The 21,997-nt window shown below is 48.9% G+C and overlaps 1 protein-coding gene across 3 annotated transcripts in view; it reads right to left on the bottom strand.

Moving 5' to 3' along the window:
- Positions 1 to 890: 890 nt before the first annotated feature.
- The window catches only part of VPS41 (vacuolar protein sorting 41), a 39,711-nt gene continuing 18,604 nt past the window's right edge, over positions 891 to 21,997 (bottom strand). The window contains exons 8-19 of one of the 3 annotated variants that reach the window (XM_086513902.1): positions 5,637 to 5,740; positions 5,474 to 5,567; positions 4,540 to 4,695; positions 4,403 to 4,465; positions 4,232 to 4,297; positions 3,444 to 3,644; positions 3,280 to 3,357; positions 2,910 to 3,029; positions 2,420 to 2,500; positions 2,235 to 2,320; positions 2,079 to 2,160; positions 891 to 1,945 (exon numbers count right to left, since the gene is read on the bottom strand). In XM_086513902.1, coding sequence (XP_086370028.1) covers positions 1,508 to 1,945; positions 2,079 to 2,160; positions 2,235 to 2,320; positions 2,420 to 2,500; positions 2,910 to 3,029; positions 3,280 to 3,357; positions 3,444 to 3,644; positions 4,232 to 4,297; positions 4,403 to 4,465; positions 4,540 to 4,695; positions 5,474 to 5,567; positions 5,637 to 5,740 — 1,569 coding nt within the window. In that variant the 3' untranslated portion in view covers positions 891 to 1,507. Of the gene's footprint in view, positions 1,946 to 2,065; positions 2,161 to 2,234; positions 2,321 to 2,419; positions 2,501 to 2,909; positions 3,030 to 3,279; positions 3,358 to 3,443; positions 3,645 to 4,231; positions 4,298 to 4,402; positions 4,466 to 4,539; positions 4,696 to 5,473; positions 5,568 to 5,636; positions 5,741 to 21,997 lie in introns of all 3 variants that reach the window. The other 2 variants (XM_086513904.1, XM_086513903.1) reach the window with 2 other exon arrangements.

Below are 21,997 nucleotides of genomic sequence, written 5' to 3'. Positions count from 1 at the left end.
CATTACACTTGGTACATGATGCCTCAATAGACTCCAAAGTGAATGAGCCAATGTCAATGGCTTGGAAGAAATTTGAAGATTCACACTTCATAATTATACCACATATGTAGCACCTAACTACTTCAAAACCATCTTCTCCTCTAAACAAAGAACACCCCTTGGGCCCATCCGCACTATTGACTCTATCCAACTTAGTCCTCATTTTGCCACAAGACACAGAGTTGGGCACTGGCAAGGAATCTCATAGACTAGTAATTTATGCCCCCATAAACATGAATTTGAGCATCACACCCTACTTGAGTGCTCAGCTTTTGATTACATTAAAGCTTGCTTTTCCCACATTTTCAACCATGTGCTCCCTCTACACACATTCCTCTACCAACGACAATGTGGACTCTCTATTATGACACTAATTTTCACAATTCTTGGTGTTTCTTTTGGTCCCATAGGAGACTTCCGAAGACAATTGTTTTACAAGTTGAAGAGCATTATAGCCATGATGATAGCGACCAAGATTGCCTTGAAGTTCTCCCCCTCTTAAGTTTGATGCCAAGTAAACGTGCAGAGCTAATGCTTGTCCAGTGCACCGTTTGGCCTTGGAAACCTGGAGTAGATATAGGAGATTCTTTGGTGGAGTTTTCAGCTTTCTCATCGAAGTCTAACTGCCATGTTTCTACCTTAGCTCTCTAATACAATTGTCCATATCTCCTTTGTTATTAGCCTTTGATGTAACACCCATCTTATGTACCCCTGCTCTGTAACACTATGGTTTTTCCCCCATGGCTTGTTGTAATTGTTGTATTGGATATTTCACTACCAGTTCCATTTATGTAGTGATGCCTACAGGCCTGTCACTTGGTTACATAAGCATGTTTCAATGTGTACTTACACGTGGTAAACATGTGGCACAACTTGATCAAATCAATGTACACAATGTTGTCTGAAACATGTACAAGTGTGAAAATGCCTTGCTGACCACTTATGACATACAAAAGGGAAAATGGCTCGATGACCGCTTGAAAATGGATGATCTCTGCAAGAGCCCTTGCTGACCACTTATGACATACAAATGGGAAAATGGCTCGATGACCGCTTGAAAATGGATGATCACTGCAAGATCCCTTTCCCGTGAAAAGAAAGAAGCCTCGAGGCCTACAACAATGTTCTCCATAATGGAATAATCCGAAGCAAAATATAAAACAACCTTTACGCCGAATAGACCTCTTTCGATTTCTATGGTACAATGACATCTGTGCCTCATCTATATCTGAAAATCCCTAAAATCAGAAATCAGATGACTATGATTTGTGTCATGTTTCTGCCAGCAAAGATGTAGCTGCCAAATGGCAGTCTACCTTGTCTTGCTTTCGATCCAGGTCGATGGAAAACTGCCTTTTCTTGCTGAGAATGGGGAGGATAACACAGTACCTTTAATGCTCCCCCAGTCCAGGCAAACAAATCCTTTTAGTGCATGTCGAAGAATTGCCAATCTCAACCATAGAGTACATTATGATTTCCTTCGTGAAGCTGCTGCTGCCGTTGTGCAGAGAATGCAGCGCAGACCTGAACGGTCATTTTCATGTGTGTGTTTGTCTCCATTCTCTTGGTACGCCCTCACCGGGACACCATTGGGCAGGGAATTAGCCTTCGCATTGAAAACATCCGCTTGTGAGTTGTCCGAAGACTCAGCTAAGCAGGTGACATGATATACATGCGTACAGAAAAAAGCCACTACTGAGACATTCTGCAGTGCCACTGGATCGAAACAAATGCAACACTTCCCACTGCCTCCCGTCATTGCTGTCGTCGTGCCCCCTTGACTTGGAAGCTTGCTCAGTCCCATTGATTGAGCTCTTTTGTTAGTCCCTCCTTCATCCCTACTTCCCACGAATATTGCCTGACGGGCCTCAAACAAGTACCTCACTGACAAATTCACACAATCTGCCTGCAAACGTAATGACAAGAAAAAGTAAAACATTGGCAAGAAAGCGAACTGGACAAACAAACAAACAAAGAGTCCGTTGTGTCAAAGTTTTCTTTATATATGTACACTTCAGCTACATACAATGCAACAGCACCTTCAGGATGTTGTTGCACCCATGGCGTAGAGAAGTCTCTGTTCTGTAATCAGTAACAATCTTCACCAGACGATCCCGGAGCCTACAAATACACGTTAGAGACTTTAAATACTTGGTGCTACTACCAGCTGAGCCCAAACCTCACACTCTACTTACCGTGGAATTTGCATTCCATTAGGCACTTTGCTGACCAAGTGTAGTGGATCGATGTTTCCAACAGTTAGCTCAAGAAGGGCACCTATCTGCATGGCTTCCAACTACGCATTAGTCTACCATTCTTTATGCCCTGCTCAACTAGCATAAACTGACTTCCTTATACCAGAGAGAAGGCCAGGAAATACCATCTGAGGGTTTGACACGCTTTGGTTGATCAACTCCTCCCACAAGTCATCATCATGTTGTGCAGCCACGAACTCAACAGCCTGAATGGAAACATCACATGCAGTAGATATGTACAGTGTAAGCATAGCATACAAATGTTCAAAAAGCTCTATGTAACTTAAGATGAGCTTTTCTATTAAGCAAGAGGCCATTTCCATGTACGTTGAGTGATCTCCTTGTAACATAGATAACTGACATAAATAGCATCACTACTCACACAGAAATTTAGTAACAAAATGAAGCTACTGATTAAGCAAGAGGCCATTTCCATCTACGTTGAGTGATCTCCTTGTAACATACATAACTGACATAAATGACCGTTCTATTAAGCAAGAGGCCATTTCCATCTACGTTGAGTGATCTCCTTGTAGCATACATAACGGACATAAATAGCATTACAGAAATTTTGAGCAAAAAAATGAAGCCACTGATGAATCAAACGTTACATACCTCTTCCATGTCTTTTAACTGTTTGATGATCAAAGAGAGAGCTTCTCGACTATTTCCCATTCTTCCAAGAATAAAGACACGTTCCCTAGTCAATGAACGGCGTGTACAAACATCATACGCCTGCATGAAATGGTAATATTTATTGGACCCTAAACCCACGGGGCTTTTAAGCCCTCAAGAAGAACTGATCAAGAATTTTAAGGCTTTTAAGCCCTCAAGGCAGGCCAAAAATCATTTCAAGAATTTATGTATAAATGCAAACTTGGCCTCCAATTTAAACAAAAATAAACATCTTCATGCACAACAAAATGAGAGTGTCATTAAGCCTTCACTTCTATACTTGTAGCTCACAATTGACAGTAATTTGTACCTTATCAAGAGAGTAATAGTGGCTGCTACGCAAAAAAGGCAGCAATAAGCGAGGTTCATAATCAGCATATAACTCTACCTGACAAGATTACATAACCCGTTCAGACATAATGGACTTCAACGAAAAGGCATAAAATTGCCTCCCACAATTTCCTCATAAAGAACCTGCAGTCCATGAAAGTCTTTCCCAGCATTCGGGTCCTTTTCAAACAACTCATGCAGATAAAGATGCAGAAGGTGCCGGTATTTGTTGTCTGCCCCAGCTCTCTGCAATTGTGAAACAACTTCGACCGGTGGTATACCACTTAAGTGTTGTACAAGTAATGTCACTGCTCTTTTTCCATCTAGTTGCATTAATGGCAATACCTGAAAGAGGGTAAAATCCTACCTTGTTATTTCACTATATTAACACAAGCTCTGCTCGTGAATACAAATCATGTACTTCATCAAGTGAGACCTGGAACCATGCAAACATCCTGTTCAAGGGGACAGACACTTATATGGCAGCCATAGAACTTCATAGGATTATATTTGAGAGAGGGCATAGAGCATCGACAGGATTAGGACAAAGCTCTAATAGGCTGGTACCATCGTGCCATATAGAGCAGATGTGCGCATGGAGCCGTACCAGCAAACACAGTATAAGAAATAAAAACCCTAGAATGGACAAATTAGACACTTTATTTTCAGAAACAACATTTTTTGAACCAAACATCAACTAAAACTGCCTGCCACCATAGCCTCATGACGTCCTTGTGGCTACCAATGGCCTCGGGGGGGTCACTAATAGCTTTAGTATTAGTAGCCTCCTCCAAGAGTAAGAAGCTCCTTGCACACATACTGGAAACTTGTAAGACCATTCACAGATATATTTGAATGTGATAAAGCTCACAAATATAATTTGAAGCCTTAAAGTGACCTACAGCGGTAGGCGTAAATAGTTTAGAATATACCTTGTCATGCAAAGAATCATAAAGATTGTGCTCTTCAATGAAATCAAAGACCTTTGGCTGCATTAGCTGCAAATGGACCCGAACAAGTTACTTTAGCCAAAGATCGTTCAAGTCTAGCACTGTACCTGACCAGCACTCCAGCATCACATTTGAAGTAAATGCCCTTCCTACCTCCACAAAGATTGATAAGGCTTTCTCATATTGATTGTTGAGAAGGTACAACTCAGCAAGGGCCTGCATAATATCTTCCTTACATATAAGTAAGCATATTGAAAGCATAATCCTTCCAAGTAACAATTTATTCCCACCTCTTGCAGGGGAGGAGAGTTTGCGCTTGTGCTCAGTTGCAACTCTATTGCAGTTGTAATAGCAGGAACTGAATAGATTGTCGATGGCCATGATTTTATGATTGACAGGGCCTGCTTGTGGAAAGCAGGATTTGTAATGAGGGCATTCAATACTACCTGCAGATGCTCAAACAAGATCAAGGGCAAAGCTTAAAAATTCAAGTTAGTGAAAGTATACAAAGCTACAAAACTGTGACTACAGCCCAGGGTTGACATGTGCGATCAGTGTGCAGTACTAATTGAACCAAAAAAATTGTAAAATACAGTCGATAAAAAAACAGAAGACGTGTTTTTTAGCCTAGAGTCTAGTCTTTAAAGAAGAAAACAGCTTAAAAGAATATAGAGCTAAAAATGCTAAGAGCCCAAACGCAAGGAAAAATAGCCAGTCACTTTGACCGGTCAACATAGGCCCGAGTGTTGACCTGAAAACTGTCAAACGAGTCAAGCCACCTTCTTCTTATTTCTGTCAGCGAAGACGGGTGCAGGGCATCAATATACTACCATTCAGGATCACACACCCCCTTCAAAGACACAAAGCGAGTGTGCTTACAAGGAAGCAGCAGGAGGCATCCTCCTCTCCATCATCTCCACTTCAAGCCACGACAGCACTGTATACAGTGCACATCACTATTGTGTCTGACCCCCAAAGCATATTACACCTAGGTAAGCACCTGATGAGTTTGGTACTTGGTTGTTCTTTCGCACTATGGAACAATCACTAATTTTTCAACATTCTTATTAACCAACTTTTGAGACCAGTAACAAAAGTGCATTGATGCGGCATGCCTATGAGTAGCGCTCACAAACTCCCCCCTAAGATGCTCAAATATTTGTCCAAGTGCTGATGGGTATGCATAAAGCAATGGCATCGCATGAAGTAAAACGAGAAGCTTACTTCATAAGCTGTATCACGTAGCTGTGGGTTGCTTGTTGGGATGTGTGGGGCTAGAGCTGGCAGTTGTCTCAATTGTGCGAACTGGAACACGCATCTATTTTATCAACTGAACCAATGTTAGTCAACTAGAAATATCACATGCATTTTGACTAGTAAAACTAACCTTTCCCATGCCGCTGCAGAACCTCGTAACAATTTTGGGCATAAAGCAGCAGCTTGTGCATATTGCCGCTCCAATATTAAATGGTCCAAGTACCTTGAGCCTACCTATGGCAATTACACTGAAACGCTTAACTCCAGTTCTGTGATTTGGTGCTTTCAATAATCCGTTGCACAACACATATACATAAACAAGTATGCAAATGTGTAGATAGTGTGTGTGTGTGTGTGTGTGTGTGTGTGTGTGTGTGCACGCGCGTGTGTGTACATTTATATGCATGAACATGTATGTATTTGGCTACATAGCACATATACATACATGTATTTGCATATGTAAGTATGTACATACATATAAATATGCACATACACACTTTTTATAAATGTTACAAAATGTGTGTGTGTGTGTGTGTGTGTGTGTGTTTTTGTGTGTGTGTCTGCGTCGCCTTTATGGCAGCTCCAAAGCACAGTATTCTTTACTTTTGGCTAATGCCGCTGGCTCTATGGTAGCGGCCTTATTTGTTCAGTAATATCCTGGTGTTTTTACCTTCAATTTATAACCATTGAAAACCCCAGGAGATTTTATTCCGGTTTTCACAAGCTTTCTAGTAATATGAAGGGATACCAAGCACGCGCACACGCACACGTGTCACGCACAACCCAATTTTGAGGTTAGAAATTATACTCACAACGTGAGAACCAAATTAGATACCGCACATGTGCAGCCTCCCTACACATTGGAGCCTCGACACCCCTATTGTACCTGTAAGTCTTGGGCTTGGAGCTGAGTGTGCTGCCAGCCAGAATCTGTATGGTTCTATGAGTTTGTCGAGTTCTATTGAGTTCTAAGTCTGTTGTTGTGCTTTGAGTTGTTTGTTCCATTGCTATGTGGTGTTCACGCATATCGCACTAGAGCAACCACAGGAGAGAGCACGACACACTTTTCTTGCTATAGGTGCTCTCCTTTTTGGCACGCCCGGTGGGACCTCAACTGAAGTCTCACTCCGCTGAGCGCACAGATCGAGGAGCTAAGCTGGTTTAAGACCCTCGCCTGTGCCAATCTACTGGTCTGGTCCAGCTTGGTCTAGTCCAACTTCGCCTCGCCGAGACCAGCTTGGTCTAGCTAGTCTAGTCTAGCTTAGCCCTTGACCAGCTGGTCTAGTCTCTCATCCTGGTCTAGCTGAGTGGCCTAGTGAAACGAACACTCAGAGAGGATCTTTCGGCTACACGGACCACCTATAGGCGTCGGACGACCCACCCGACCATAGCCACCATTCAATAGCACCCCCGTGTTGGGCCAGCGTCCGAGGACGTAGGCGCGCACCTGTAAGACCGAGTGTCCCATACCACCCGGCCTCACCTCCTCGAGGTGACCTTCCACACTCCTAGCCTCACGGGCTAACCACTGGCACTCTGCCACTGGAGGTCAATTACAATAACTACAAATGAGGCCTCGGCCTCCCTTTTATAAAAGTGGCTGAAACCTTTGGCTGGGTTCACACTACATCTACGAGGACACCGGACGCCCATCCCGACGGTGTCTTAGACTAGATCCCCTCTCTTGTGAGTGGGACATAACATACTTCCCCCCTTAAGAACCATTGATATCCTCTTCATCAATGAAGTCAGGATACTTATCTTTCAAAGCTCTAATTGATTCCCAAGTAGCAAACCTTTCATATTAACCCTTTCGTTTAATGAAGTACTCATCATAAGGTTTTTGGCGCGAATGACAGGTACAATGATCTAGAGCAGCCTCTGGTTCTCGAGGAATATACTCAGTTTGCATATCTTGCCATACATTTTCCTCGATAGGCACAACAACGTCGGCTTCGCCTAATTTTTCTTTAAGGCAGCTGACATGAAACACTGGATGTACACTAACATCCGAAGGAAGAGCCAATTTATAGGCGACTTGGACAATTTTCTTTGTGATCAAGAATGGACCACAACATCTAGTTGAAAGCTTACAGTGCTTTCCAGTTCGCATAGTCCTGGAATCCTTGGGTATCTTCAGATAGACCCATTATCCCACCTATAGAGCCCTTGGAGATCTCTTTCAATTAGCATAAGTAGTAACTCGCACCCCCCCCCCCCCCCCCTTCCTGCGCGCAAAACTCCCTCGCCATAGCTCCCGTCTCCCCCTTCCTCCTTCGCGCTATGCGCTCCCCTGCCCGCCGCTGTCCAGCCCTCCAGCGCGCTGCTGCGCTGGTACAGCCAGCCCCCGCGCCCCCATTTGCCGCCGATACAACCACCCGCCACCTGGCCTCAGCCCTCTTACTCCCCCCCGGCCCCCTTTTCCATCCCTTTTTCGCCTTCTACGTGCCTGTAGGCTGTTTTTTCAGCTTGCTGGCATTCGCCTCGACACCAACGACCCTATCCTTTCAGCAGCAGACACAGAATGGCGGCCTCTGCTCCACTTCATAAGGGACTCCACAGAAGCACCCTCGCCCGACACCGCGGAGCCGACCTTTCGACTTGCTCTTTCGCCAGAAGAGCAAGCGATCTTGATGGCCGAAATGGAGCACTTGCAGGCCACTTCGGTTATCTGTAAAATCATTGGCACTCGGCCCAGTCGGGGCGAAGTTCAGGATTTACTGCAGGCCCGTCTTCTTTCCGATGTGGGCAAGATCACAGATGTCTAGATCCTCGGGAAAGGGTACTACCAGGTCGAGTTCGAGTCTGCAAATATGGCGACCAAAGTGATTTCGATGAACCCGCTCGGCATCAGAGCAGCTTGAGCTTACTTCCGACGTTGGCATCACGGTTTCGACCCTACTACAGATGTGCTCGAGGAGGAGGGAGACTTGCCGATTTCGGTTTGCTTTCCAGACCTGAGGCAAGAGTATCATCCCCTCCTACCCAGGATTGGTTCCATGTTCGGGACAGTTTTGAAGTCTCCACGCACGGCAGCTTCAGTGATGGCCAAGGCTGCATGTCTACCTACTGTGCGGGTTCTTGTTCGTGACACACACTCCCTCCCCAAGGTGGTATTGCTGCCTAGGGTGAGTGGGGGATGGATTAGATAGAGTGTGGAGTATTCGGGTCTCCCGAACCAGTGTTTCACTTGCAGACAGATGGGCCATATGGCAAAGGCCTGTCCTCGCAGGAGACCTCGACCCACAGCGCATGCGTAGCCGCCCAAGGCTAAGCATGCCAAGCAGCCAGGTACACAGGATACACAGGCTGATACTTCGACAGAGACCAGCGACCAGCCAGCTGATGGTTGGCAGCAAGTCCCTGGCCGCCACCGTCAGGAGAGAACTCACCCCACTGCTCCTCCTAGTGGCCAACCTGTTGCAGCTCAGCAGCACTGGGTTCCGACTGGAAACCGTTTCGACCCCCTTCAACAGGACCTGCCTGAGGAGGCCCCATCCACTTCTGCTCCTCCACCACCGCCTCCTCCTCCCTCAACCGTTGTCGCCCCGCTATGAGCCGTGTGGCTCGTGAGGGACAGCCCCACTTGAGGCCGCCTTTTTTGCTGCTCACTTCTCTCTTTGTAGCGATCCCCAAAGGTCTGACCAGCTTCGACATTCGCGGACGTTGAGATTTCTTCAATTACAGCTTCACTCGGTTTCTGGGTGATTCCTCTTCCGACTTGGAGGAGGCCAGCTTTCGAGTCCACGTCCTCTTTCTTGCAGCTAGAGGCAGTGAAGCCCTGGACACAGCGGTGGGTTTCTCCTTTCCGTTGTGTGGTCGGGATACCACGGAGTGGACCCAGCACACAGTCCTGGACTGGCTCCAGACTCAGGCTATTTAGTTCTCACATCACACAGGGGACTTAGCAGTGATAGATCTGGTGCAGACACTTTGGCCTCTTGCCAAGTTTAGCGTGACCCCTCCAGATGCAGCGGGTTGCACGCACATTGTGGTGCACTTGTTTGTTGACACTCAGTGCCCTCCGTGTTATGTTTTTGTGCATGAGGATTCTTGGACAGAGGATGTAGCCCTTCGGACTGCACGCTCGGCTTGGGCCTGGGCGGGACAGTCACTTCTTGCGCGCTTGTCTAGAGGTTGTTCGGATGCGGATTACTCCCCATCCAAACCAACCTCAAAGATAGCGAGGTTGGCTGCTGTTGCAGCATCTGTTTTCTCTCACTGACTCCATGAGGATCATCTCATGGAATGTGCACGGATTAGGAGAGCCCCAGTTTCAGCGACAGAGGGGTCGGCTGCGTCAGGAGCTGCAGAGATGCCTTGTGGGTGGTGAGATTGACATTCTTATGCTACAGGAGCATCATCTTTGTGAGAGCCGCATTCGGCATTGTGGTCAGATTTTGCGTGGTCCCTATGAGACTTTTTGGTCAGCTGCTTTTGGACCTGGAGGCATCTAGGGTGAGGTATGTATGACTATTTGCGGAGTCTCTACAGCAGGCCATTGTGGGCAGAGGGATTATTCTGCCAGGTAGGGCTCAGTGGATCACTATGCAGGTTCAGGGTTGCCTTGTGGGCTTCCTGAACATATATGCGCCCAATGTGGCGAGTGCACGAGCAGAGTTTTGGTCACAGATTGTTAAGTCTCTGTCGTAAGTAGAGCAGTGGTGCATTGGGGGTGACTTCAACACGCCGGAGGACCCTTCTGACAGGATTGGTGGTAGCCACGCTATTGTGCAGGGAGTTGAGCTTGCAGCTTGGGAGAGGTTTTGTATAACTCTGAGGGTTTCGGATGTGTGGCAGCACTCTAGCTTTGTGAGGCCCCCAGACAGCGCCTTCTCTCGTTCGGACCGCAAAGTGGGAGGAGTGAATCTATCGCGGATAGATCGCTTGTACACTAGTGACTTTTTCTGTGACTCGGGTGGGACAGTTGGCATCCTGGCAGGGACTTCCTTCTCGGACCATACACCAGTGATCCTCACAGTGACAAATAGGCAGAGGCGGGGGAGCACGATGCTATGCATCCCTGAGAGGGTCTTGCTGGACTCTACACTCAGAGAGCGAGTAGAGGCTCTTTGGACAAAGAGCTTAGACATGCAGGATTCTCCTGACAGAGTGGCCTCAGGACTAGCTCAGCTTAGTCGTTTCTTTCTCCAGGAGTCCTTGACTCACCTGACTGCAGCGAGAGAGGAGGACTAGCGTCTCAGGCGGGGCGTTGCTTCCTTGCAAAGGATGCAGGAGCAGCATCCAGACAGTCCTTGGTTGGAGGAGCAATTACAGCAGGCTCGCCAGGAGCTTGTTAGCACAGAGGAGCGGCGCCATGAGTTTGCTTTTCATCGACAGGCATCTTAGTGGACGCAGGTGGGTGACAGAGTGACTGGTGCTTTCTTTGAGGCAGTGAGACCTCGGCATACGCATGCCAAGGTCAGTCAGTTGAGGAGGCCCAACGGTTCAGTTGCTTCTGAGCCAGAGGACATGCGTGCAGTTGCTACTGACTTTTACCATGAGTTACTATCTGCATCTCCTCAGTCAGAGAGTCAAGATGCATGCAGGGAGCAGGTGTGGGCACAGATGCCTTGCCTTGTGATTGAGGAGATGCGCCAGAGACTTGAGCTTCCACTTCAGCTTGAGGAGCTGCACACGGCTCTTAGTGCACTCCCCTGTGGTAGCTGTCCAAGTGAGGATGGCTTGACTCTGAGTTTTTTCTTAGAGTACTGGGACTTGCTTGGCCCTGATCTCTCTAGTGCTTTCCAGTACTTCTTCCACACAGAAGAGATGCCTGACAGCATGAGTGATGGTTTGATCTACCTCATTCCCAAGGAGGGTGGCTCCTTGGATGAGATTCGACAGTGGCCCCATCACCAATCCTCAACTCAGCCTACAAAATTCTTGCCAAGGCTCTGAGTTTGAGGATCCAGCCACTCTAGAGAACCTTATACATGGGACCCAGACTGGTTTTGTCAAGTAGGGTAGTATCCTTGACAACATCTTTACTTTTTGGGAGGCTTCTGCCCTAGCGAGGCTCCGTGGTGAGGATCTGGTGATTCTTCTTCTCGATTTTGAGAAGGCCTACGACAGAGTTGACTTAGACTTTCTGGAGGGCACTCTACGCAAGATGGGCTTCTCAGATGCTTGGATCAGATGGGTGTCAGCTTTGTACAGACGAGCACATAGTCAGGTACTTTTGTTAGGAGGTAGAGACGATCGTGACGCTGAGTTTGCTGACGACTCACCCTTGTACTTGGATGGCCAGGAGGCCAACCTTCACAGGTGTGAGCAGGCTCTTGAGACCTTCTGTTGTGCATCTGGCACACTGATCAACTGGAGAAAGACAGAGGCTTTCTCGGTTGGTAGTGCTCATGTGCCCGATTGGATGCCAGGTGAGGGTTTCAGGTGGATTCCCCCAAGGACTACAGTTCGGTATTTGGGCTGTCACGTTGGCCTGGACTTGTCTCCCGAGCAGCAGATTGCACCCCTCCTCCTGTCTATCAGGAGGAAGTTGTTACACTGGAGCTCAGCACGCCTTTCTTTGGCTGGCAGAGTAGTAGTGGCCAACCAGGTGTTGTTGGCGACTATGTGGTACATCACTTCTTGCTGCATCTTCTCGAGTTCTTGTATCAGCCAGGTAGAGAGGCTGATCAGGAACTTCCTTTGGTCAAGACGTGACACTCAGATAGCCCGAGCCAAAGTGGCTTGGCAGGTCATCACTCTTCCTTGTTCACAGAGAGGGCTTGGGATCATTGACCCGCACAGCAGAGCAGAGCCCTTCTTGGGAAGTTCATAGCCAGAGGACTTCTTCCAGTTGAGGAGCCTTGGAAGGAGTTCTTGCTACAGCGGCTTCGTGCTAGGGTGCCTCAGGCTGGAGGCCCCTGGAGACCTTCAACCAGATGGATCTTCACAGAGATGCGCAGAGTTGGTTTGAGCAAGAGACTGGAGGACCGCTTCACTGTGAGTTTGCTTCGATCTTGGGAGCACTTGCGGCGAGGCCTGGAGCAAGGACAGCCTACTTGCACGGAGGAGCGCCTACGACAGCCCCTTGTTTGGAACCCCATGGTTAGCACTCAGAGAGGCCACTTGGTTGGTAGTCGGCCTCATGTTCCCTGGGGTCCCATGGCAGCGGGTCCAGTGCGCTCTTTAGGTGATTGGTTAGAGTTTTCAGCCTTGTCAGAGGAGTTGCACGGTTTCCAGCTACAGGGCATGAGAGGGGTGCAGAGCATGTGCTACGACATCTCAGAGGCAGTTCCAGCTAAGTGGCTCACACCTCTCGAGCCAGTAGCACCGAGGTGGATGGGAGCCTTCACACGACTGGAGGTTCTCATCTCAGTCCGGGCCTGCTCAAAGACTGTTCCCTCCCTTTTTTTCGAGTTACACGGTGAGGGATGCTTACAACGAGTTGCAGTAGAGGCCCCGCAAGTGGCAGAGTGCTGTTTTCAGAGGATCCGAGTGGTGGGCATCTGTGGGAGGACGTGTCATCGATCCTGACCCAGCAGCTCCTGAGACTGGACACTGGAAATTGTGGGCTTGGGAGTGTTGTCCACTGGCACAAGTACAATGGGTACCTGGAGAGTGGCTTTAGAGGAACCCTTTCTCTTCTGCAGACCATCCAGGTGTCCCATTCGTTTAGTACACTGTTCGATTGGGACGTCGCATACTAGCAGCACACAGAGAGGCTCGCCTTGCTGCAGCACCTCATTGGCAAGAGGAGGGTCTCACAGTTGAGTTCTTGGCAGCCTTTTGGGAGAGGTTGAGGGACTCCAGACAGCTGAGGCGAGTCACCTTGTTTCAGTGGCTGGTCGCACACAGAGCTACAGCAGATGGGAGTTGGCTAGTGCATAGTGGTCTCTCGGCCGCATATGCAGCTTGTGACCATCTTGTGGAGAGTCAACGTCACTGTCTTTGGCACAACACGTGTGGCTTCGTGTTCTTTGGCTGATGCCTGCCCTTTCCACGGCCTCGACAGTACACTTGGGGGGCAGCTTCTTGGTCCACCCTCACGGGCCCAGCACTTCAGTTTGAGCTATCTTCCACCAGCAGGATGATAGTGATGCAAGGGGGGCGGCCTACACTCCAGCCTGCCACAGAGCTTGCTCCACAGGAGTGGTGCAGTGAGAGAGAGGAGTGTTGGGAGCTCATCAGTGGCCTAACACTATGGTTCATCTGGCGGGCCCGTTGCTTTCGCATCTTTGAGGCTCACCCTGTGCCACCAGCAGAGGCTGTTCGCGATCTTTGGCTAGAGCTGATCCACACTCTCAGAGGACAGCTCGAGAGACTACAAGGCAACTCCGACGCATGCGGAGCACAAAGAGGCTTTCCTTCGACTCTGGCGTCCTGGGCCTTTCTACACCATGGTCCAGGGTGTACTCAGATGGCACTACCGACCACCTATGTGGCTTTTCCCTCCTCCCATTTCTTGATTTAGCCTCTTTGTACAGTTGACGTTTTTTCATTGGGAGAGTCTCCCCATCATGCTTGTTTTAGCCGTCTCTTGTAGAGGTGGTTGTGTCCCTATGGACGGTTTCATTAACTAATAGAAGGATCTTTTTCTCAGAAAAAAAAAGAGCACATCCTTGGCCAATAGAAATATCGTTTGACCAATGCTAAAGTTCTCGGGATGCCTGGGTACCCAGCATTAGGAACATCATGGCATTCAAACAAAAATCCTTTGTCGAACCTAATCGATTTTTGGCACGAAAACTTTTCCATTTCAAAACAATAGTCAACCTCTAATGGAATATTTTCGTTATCTCCTCTCTCCAACACGACTCACTTGGGTCTTCAAATCATCCCAACCTGTACGTGAGTCATGCCCTCCTTCGGCCTCGTTCCATATCTTGTCAAAATAGCTATCGGAACAACATAGCCCTCAGAGAGAGAGAGAGAGAGAGAGAGAGAGAGAGAGAGAGAGAGAGAGAGAGAGAGAAATGAAATGAAATGTAATATTAACGTCTTCAAAAGGCCAAAGTGACCTATGAGACCAGAAAGTTACAATGCGGTGTATCTAATACAAAGTCAGATTAACAAAATAAATTAAACTAGGATAACAAAATATAAATACTGCGGAATCCTAAACTAAGCTAATAGGTGTGAAAGGTGAAAGGCGTGAAATGTGTGAACTAAGCAGTACAATGTGTAGACAATATGGAAGGGAAGTAGAGATCCATCTTCATCTGCGCTCTGGATGACGAAAAGGTATGGCTCGAATCCTTTGCTGTAGCCTCCTTCAAAACTGTGTAGCTCCTCTTCTCCATCGGGGTCGTCTAGATCTCCCTAGCCCCAATGCTCGGTCTATGAGAATGCCAGTACTGCGGGCAGACCTCTCCACTGTTGACTGCTCCTCTGTCTGTTCTTCTGGGTGTACAATATCTAGTGTAAAGAAATCTGTGATCTGTCTCTGGGGTTGTCTCTCTATGCCTGTGTAACTCAAGTAGATATAGCCCAAGACATCTCTGATCCTCATCACTCATGACCCTAGATAGAGGCCCAAAACCTCCTTTGAATAGACAATGAAAACGGCCTACGTCTTCAAAAGGCCAAAATGACCTATGAGACCAAATTTTTACAAAATTGTGAATCTGATACCATGTTTGGGTACAAAAAGACTGGAACAAAAATACTACTACTACTACTAGAATCCATCCTCATCTGCACTCTGGATGTCGAGAGAGTATGGCTCGAATCCTCTGCTCTAGTCTCTGTCAATGTTGTGTAGCCCCCTCTCCTCAATCGTGGCCGTTTGCTCAAGTGCTCGATCGATGAGAGTGCCGGTACTGGTTGAATGAGTGTGGGCTGAGCTCTACAGTGATGCTTCTCCTCTGGCTGTCCCATATCTAGTGAAAAGAAATTTATAATCCGTCTCTGGGATTGTCTCTCTCTAGCTCTCCCCAGAAAAGTGTCTATATCTCTGTAAATCAAGTAGATATAGCCCAAGACATCTCTGATCCTCATAACTCATGACCCTAGAGAAAGGACCGAAACCCTCTCTGAATAAGCAGTGGAAACGGCCCCGAATCGCATAGTACACTGTGCAATGACATACGTAATCTGGCTTTGTCTCTGGCTCTAGCTGGCATAAGCGGCATATCCTGTTGTCTGCTCGTATCCCTCTGAATCTACCAGTCTCAATCTCCAGCTGATGTGAGGATGTGTGTATCTGACCAATGGCACACCGCAAACCATGAGACATATGTGTATCCATGTAGCTGGGTCAAATCACAAACCCATCTCCTGTGAGGTGGAGAAGATGTGTGTGTGTGTGTGTGTGTGTGCGTGTGTGTGTGTGAGAGAGAGAGAGAGAGAGAGAGAGAGAGAGAAATCCGTCGAGATTTCAATCATAGACAAGGCATTAACTTCAAGAATCCGGCCGAGTGCGTCAGTAACTCGATTGCTGGATCCTTTCCTGAAACGGATCTTAAAGTCAAACTCTTGCATAAGCTCAACCCATCTGGCCTTCCAGCCTCTGAGATCACCCTGAACACAAACATAGCGCTAACACCTAGGAAGTGTTATGGCACCTTTGTGAGCCTGTACGCAAGACGTGCTGTCACGTGCACATCTAACCCTATGTGCTTGTGGACAAGCTACTTCAGGTCCACGGTTCAGGTCAGCTTAGAAAGTGTTCTGGCACCTTTGTGAGCCTGTGCACAGGTCGTGCATGTCCAGGCACTTAGAGTAGTTGCATATCCTCTGGTTGCACACAGCATGATCATCAGCATGATAGTCAGTACCCATCATGAGCATTTTACAGTGCACAGAACCCATTTTCCCTATTTATCCATTTTTCACTTATTATTAATAAGTGACTTTGTTGGGAAACTAGGTAGGGCAAATTTGCTAAGTTCTATAAAAAAAACCTAGCGCTAGCACTATCTGGCAGAAGAGGCAACAGAAGTCCACCAACTGACAATGCACCTTCTCAGCAATATCGGCAGGAGTTTTCAGCCACAAGACAGCCAAGCGTTTTGGACTTCCAAGATCAGCCAGCGTTTTCCAAATCCCAGTCCTAGCGTTAGCAGTTTGCACCATAGTTACCAGGAACAGGAAACCGGAAAGGGAACGGGAAAGGGAACGGGAACGGGGAACGGGAACGCGGAACAAAATGCCATTCCCTGTTACGGGTACTCACGTCAGCATAGCGTTTTCTACAGCAGATCAGGACCAAGGTTTTTGCTACAAATACCTTGGCGTTTTTGGTTGCAGATCAGCATCAGCATTTTGCAGTTTTCCAGTGTCAGATCAGCCCTAGCATCAGCGTTTTCAGTTTTCAGCACTTAGACACAGCAGATCCCGTCCCTAGCCTCGCAGACCTCACCTACCCACAGCAGATCCTTGCCGCACCGCAAGATCAGCCAACATTTTCATTTCAGCATCTACATTTTGAGCGCATCGTCGTCGTGTCGTTGCCATCGCCATCCTCGCCGACACAGTGTCAGAATTCAGGAGTTAGCAGATTTGCAGATTTCAGTCCCTAGCGTTTTCAGATTTCAGCCTGTCTCGTCGTCAACATCGTCGGCAAGTCCATTGCATCTAGACCATTGTACCAGATTTGTGCAATCAATAGCATAGACCTCTCTCGCCATAGAGAGGGGGCCCCTTGGAGGAGGGTTTGAGAACCGTCTGGTGTCGTCTCTCTCTCCTGCGCGCTGCTGCAACACACTGCACCTGCGCCAGCAGGTGTATGTGAGTGTGTGTGTGCGTGCGTGTGTGTGGGCAAGAGATTCCTGCACGTTCCTCAGCTTTTGGGCGCCCCTCAGACTGTGTGGTCTGTTCGTCCGTGACCTGCTGTAGCAGTTAGTACTCAGCCCTGCACAGCTTAACCCTACTGTGGGCTCGCCCCCTGTCAGTCATTCAACGACCTGCTGCATCCTCAGCGCCACTACAGTCAAGGCAGTCAGTACAGAACATAACAGTTAAGATTTTGCAGGCTTTAAAATTTGTTCTCTTCCCCTCTTCTTCACAATATGAAGAGAGGGTAGCTACGAAGCCAACCATGTCTTCCCCCATCATCAAGACGCCGACACCGACAAAGAAGACAACGTCCTTCATGCTCACGAATAAGAGGCTTGCACAATTGGAGAAGGACATGAAGGAATGGCGGATGGAGAGAGAAATATGGAAGGAGGAGAAAGCCAACTTCATCAAGCTATGGAACGAAGAGAAGGAGGACATGAGAGCGGAAATCCAAAATCTCAAAGAGGAGAAGGAGAGAAGGGAACGGGAGAACGAGAAGGAGAGGGAGAGATGGAGGAAAGAGCAAGAAGAGATGAAGGCACAAATCGATCTCCTTCATGCTTCCCTCACATCCCTCACCCCCGAGGAAGGAGAGATTAAAGGGGAGGCTAAGGAAGCCCTCAAGGAGGAGATCACCAAAGCCCTCACCGCAAGCATTGAGGACAAATTAGAGGCCACCAAAGAAGGATGGGTCGAAGTAGTCAAAAAGAACATCAAGAAGGTAGCAAGAGAGGAAGCCCAAAAAGATGAAGTACTCATCGTACACACAACCATCGAAGAGGAGAAGATGCGACAAGCTCGCCGTCTCAATGTGCGAGTGACCGGCATCAAAGAAGAAGAAGGGTCTACACCCGAAAGCGATGGGAAAGCTTTATGCAAGAAAGTGGGATACAAGGAAGAAGAGATCCCTTTCTCCAAAGTTTGGAGAGCCGGCAAAGATCCAAAGAAAAGAGCTCTCATCCTCCAATTCGCCTCCGAGGAGTCTCGAACTTCCTTCCTCCGAAAGAGGGTCATCCTGAGAGGGATCGACGGCCCACCGATTTATCTAGATGATGACCTCACAAAGATGCAACAAGATCACCGTCGCGCGTGCATGCCTCGAGTCCACCAAGCCCGCAAAGAAGGGAAGAAGGCAGTATATCGGGATGGTAGGGTTATCATTGATGGCAAGACCATCGCATAGGGACTCGCGGCCTGTGGGACACACGAGGAGATTCATGTCACGGTTTGGAATTGCAATGGAGACTTATGGACACACCCAGAGAGACTTGAGGAGGTGATGAGAGGTCGAGACATCATTCTACTTACAGAGACACACGAGAGCCCGGAGAGAGGGTTACCACGGATACATGGATTTCAGTGGGAGTCTCTACATCGAGGATGTATGCGCCAGCACACCACTCGCGGCTCAGGAGGAGTGGCCATACTCTTTAGACAGGGGCTTCACAGCAGACTACAGATTGTTGCCCGGGACCCACAGGCCCGCTACATGTGGATTCGCCTCGAGCTCTCACGAGACAGGATCGTCTACATTGCCCTTTGCTATTTTGCTCCCACAGGCTCCAGATTCGCCCCTATTGAGCAGGAGTCACCGTACGCATGCCTCACGGAGGAGATTATGGAGTACTCCCCACTGGGTGAAGTCTTCCTTATGGGAGACTTCAATGCTCGTACACGCAGTGAGCAGTGTGAGACATATGACCATGAGGACCCAGAGACACTACACACTCTAGATGAGGAGGCTACTAGGAGAGACACAGCAGACAGAGCTCCAGTCACAGCTTATGGACGACATCTACTTCGACTTGGCTCCCAGCACCGTCTCGTTATTTATAACGGGATGGTCCAGTGGCCCACCTCAGGGGGCCTGACTTGTATGCCACATGGAGTTGCAGAAGGAGGGGGGAGTACAGTCCACTATATTCTGGGACCCAGGGAGGCTACACACCTTATCACATCCTTCACCATTCCACCCATACCCATCGGAGCCGACCACACATACCTCTCTTTCTCTATCACCGGAGATACCATCACACACAGCTCCACAACACGCACTCCACACACCACCATCCATTTCACACATGAGTTAGCCTCTATTTACTCGGCCAAGGTCGAACATGGCCTATGTCTCCTCCACCCATCCACACCACTCTCAGTTCTCACATCACATATCTCTTCCGTTCTCCACACTTCAGCTATTAGCTCTTTTCCACACACCACTCACACAGGACGCACTCCCCCCCCCGGGGCTATGCCTCAGAACCGCTGGTATGATGATGAGTGCAGAGAGCTATACCGACGCCTCCAGGCACGACAAGCCTTAGGAGAGATCACAGAGAGAGAGGCCAGACGGCATATGAAGACGCTGACACGCCAAAAGCGGCGAGCATTCGAAGAGGCACAGGAGCTTGAGCTATACCGCCTATTCATGAGCATGGATAGCGCGACGGCATGGCGCACCCTACGCGAGCCACGTCCGACTACAGCTATTGAGGATCCACAGATATGGCATGATTATGCAGAGCGACTTTATGAAGTGCCAGGGCAGCCTCCTATTCCACAACCACACGAGCCTCGCCCCACGTGCTCCTCCTTCTTTACGGCAGAGATGGTAGAGAGGGCCATACGCCGCATGCAGCACAGACGATCAGTTGACCATACTGGATTACAGAGTGAGCACATCATTTATGCGGCCTCCACTACAGCCCCGTTGATTGCACATGTCTTCAACCGGGCTATAGGGGAGGGCTTCCCAGAGGAGTGGACACAGCACACCATAGTGCCTATCCACAAATCTGGCGACACCCTGGACCTAGGGAACTACAGGACTATCATGATTGGCCACACGATGGCCAAGCTATATGGAGCAGTACTTGAGGCACAGCTCAGCTGCTACGCAGAGATCGAGGGTTTACGAGCTCCAGGCCAAGCAGGTTTCAGACGAGCTTTCTCCACCATTGACCACATCTTCGTTCTGCGCTGCCTCATTGATGGGGCAAAGGCGCGGAAGAAGAGGCTTTACTGCTGCTTTGTGGACTTCCGCAAGGCCTTTGACACAGTCCCACGCGAGAGACTCTTCCAGCGCCTTCACAGCATTGGGGTACCAACAGAGATGATTTGGGCCATATATGCTCTATATGAGAGGGTGGCGGGTCGGGTTCGTTGCCCAGGCGGTTTTTCAGAGACCATTGCTAGCACCATTGGTGTTAAGCAAGGATGCCCACTCTCCCCGACACTCTTTGGGCTATACATCGACGAGATCTCCGACTACATACTACGAGCAGGGGGAGAGGGGAGCGACTTAGCAGGTACTCCGGTCCACATCATGTTATATGCTGATGATATTGTGTTGATTTCAGAGTCACCCGAGGGCTTGCAACGCCATCTTGAGGCCTTGGACGAATTCAGCACAAACAAGGGGTTGACTGTGAACCTTGGCAAAACCAAGGTTATGATCTTTCACACATCCAGTGCAGTGAGGAGCGCCGCCACCTTCACAGCAGCAGGAGGACAGGTTGATGTAGTCACCTCCTATGTCTACCTTGGCATCACATTCACCAGCCTACCAGGACCCTTCACTATGAGGCAGGCTGCTGTTGACAGGCTCACCCGAGGATATGCAGCTCTGGCCATGCTAGAGCGGAGGTGCCACCAGACACACTTTCAGGAGCCCCGCACGAAGGGGTGGCTTTTCGACACCTTAGTCACCCCGGCCTTGATGTACTCGGCGGCAGTATGGGCACCAGGATTGACAGCTGACCAGTGGACACAACTTGAGAGACCACAGGTATATATGATCTCACGCTTGCTCCGCAGCAAGAAGACAGTGCCACACGACATTATTAGAGCCGAGCTCGCCACACCACCTATGGTTGTAGAGGCACTATTCCAGACAGTTTGCTTCATCCAGAGGATGAGAGAGCTACCTCCTGACAGACTTACCCGTAGAGCATTTGAGGCAGCTATACAGCTATCAGAGAGTGGACATGAGAGAGCATGGTACTCACAGGTCAGAGCATGGTTTGAGGGACACGGTCTTGACATGGAGAGCCTACCACCATTCCAGTACGACCCCCACTCACCATATGTTCACCTCTCTCGCAGTGAGAGGAACTTGGTATTGAGACAGGATCTGTGGCAGCTATACACTAGGAGAGTCTGGGCGGCACCTAGCTTGGGGACGAGGATGTCAGATTACAGAGACCAGTTTCTCACCATATTATCTGGGGGGTTCATACAGAGACCACGCTACATGGACACATATATGCCACATAGCTCACGGGTGGCGATTGGTCAGCTGAGAGTGGCTTCACACAGGTTAGAGATTGAGATCGGGAGACATACTGGTGTTCCGAGGGGGGAGCGAATCTGCAGAGCCTGCACAGAGGAGGTGGAGAGTGAGGAGCACTTTGTATGTAGATGCAGAGCATACACTGAGATCAGAGGCAGGTATGAGGCCCTATTTAGAGGACAGCCCACTCTCCGAGAGATCATGGAATCTCGAGATCAGAGACAGCTCGGACGTTTCTTACTAGAGATACAGAGCCATCGGGACACACTACTACAGCCACACACAGCTACACAGACAGAGGGGAGACAATCGCAGCTCACAGACTTCTTTCAGAGGATTTCCGCCCCCCCCTCACCAGACACTCAGAGGGGAGTGACACTCCCACAGGCGGAGGTGAACCGAGCTAGACGACGACCACGAGTCACAGGCTACAGGGGCGCGAGCTCCCACCACCGACAGATCGAGGAGATCCGAGC

This window comes from Adiantum capillus-veneris, chromosome 6 (assembly GCF_014529385.1).
Source record: "Adiantum capillus-veneris isolate H3 chromosome 6, ASM1452938v2, whole genome shotgun sequence".
Classification (NCBI taxonomy): Eukaryota; Viridiplantae; Streptophyta; class Polypodiopsida; order Polypodiales; family Pteridaceae; genus Adiantum; species Adiantum capillus-veneris.
The sequence above is the reverse complement of the archived record's forward strand: the minus strand, read 5'-3'. Positions and strand labels throughout refer to the sequence as shown.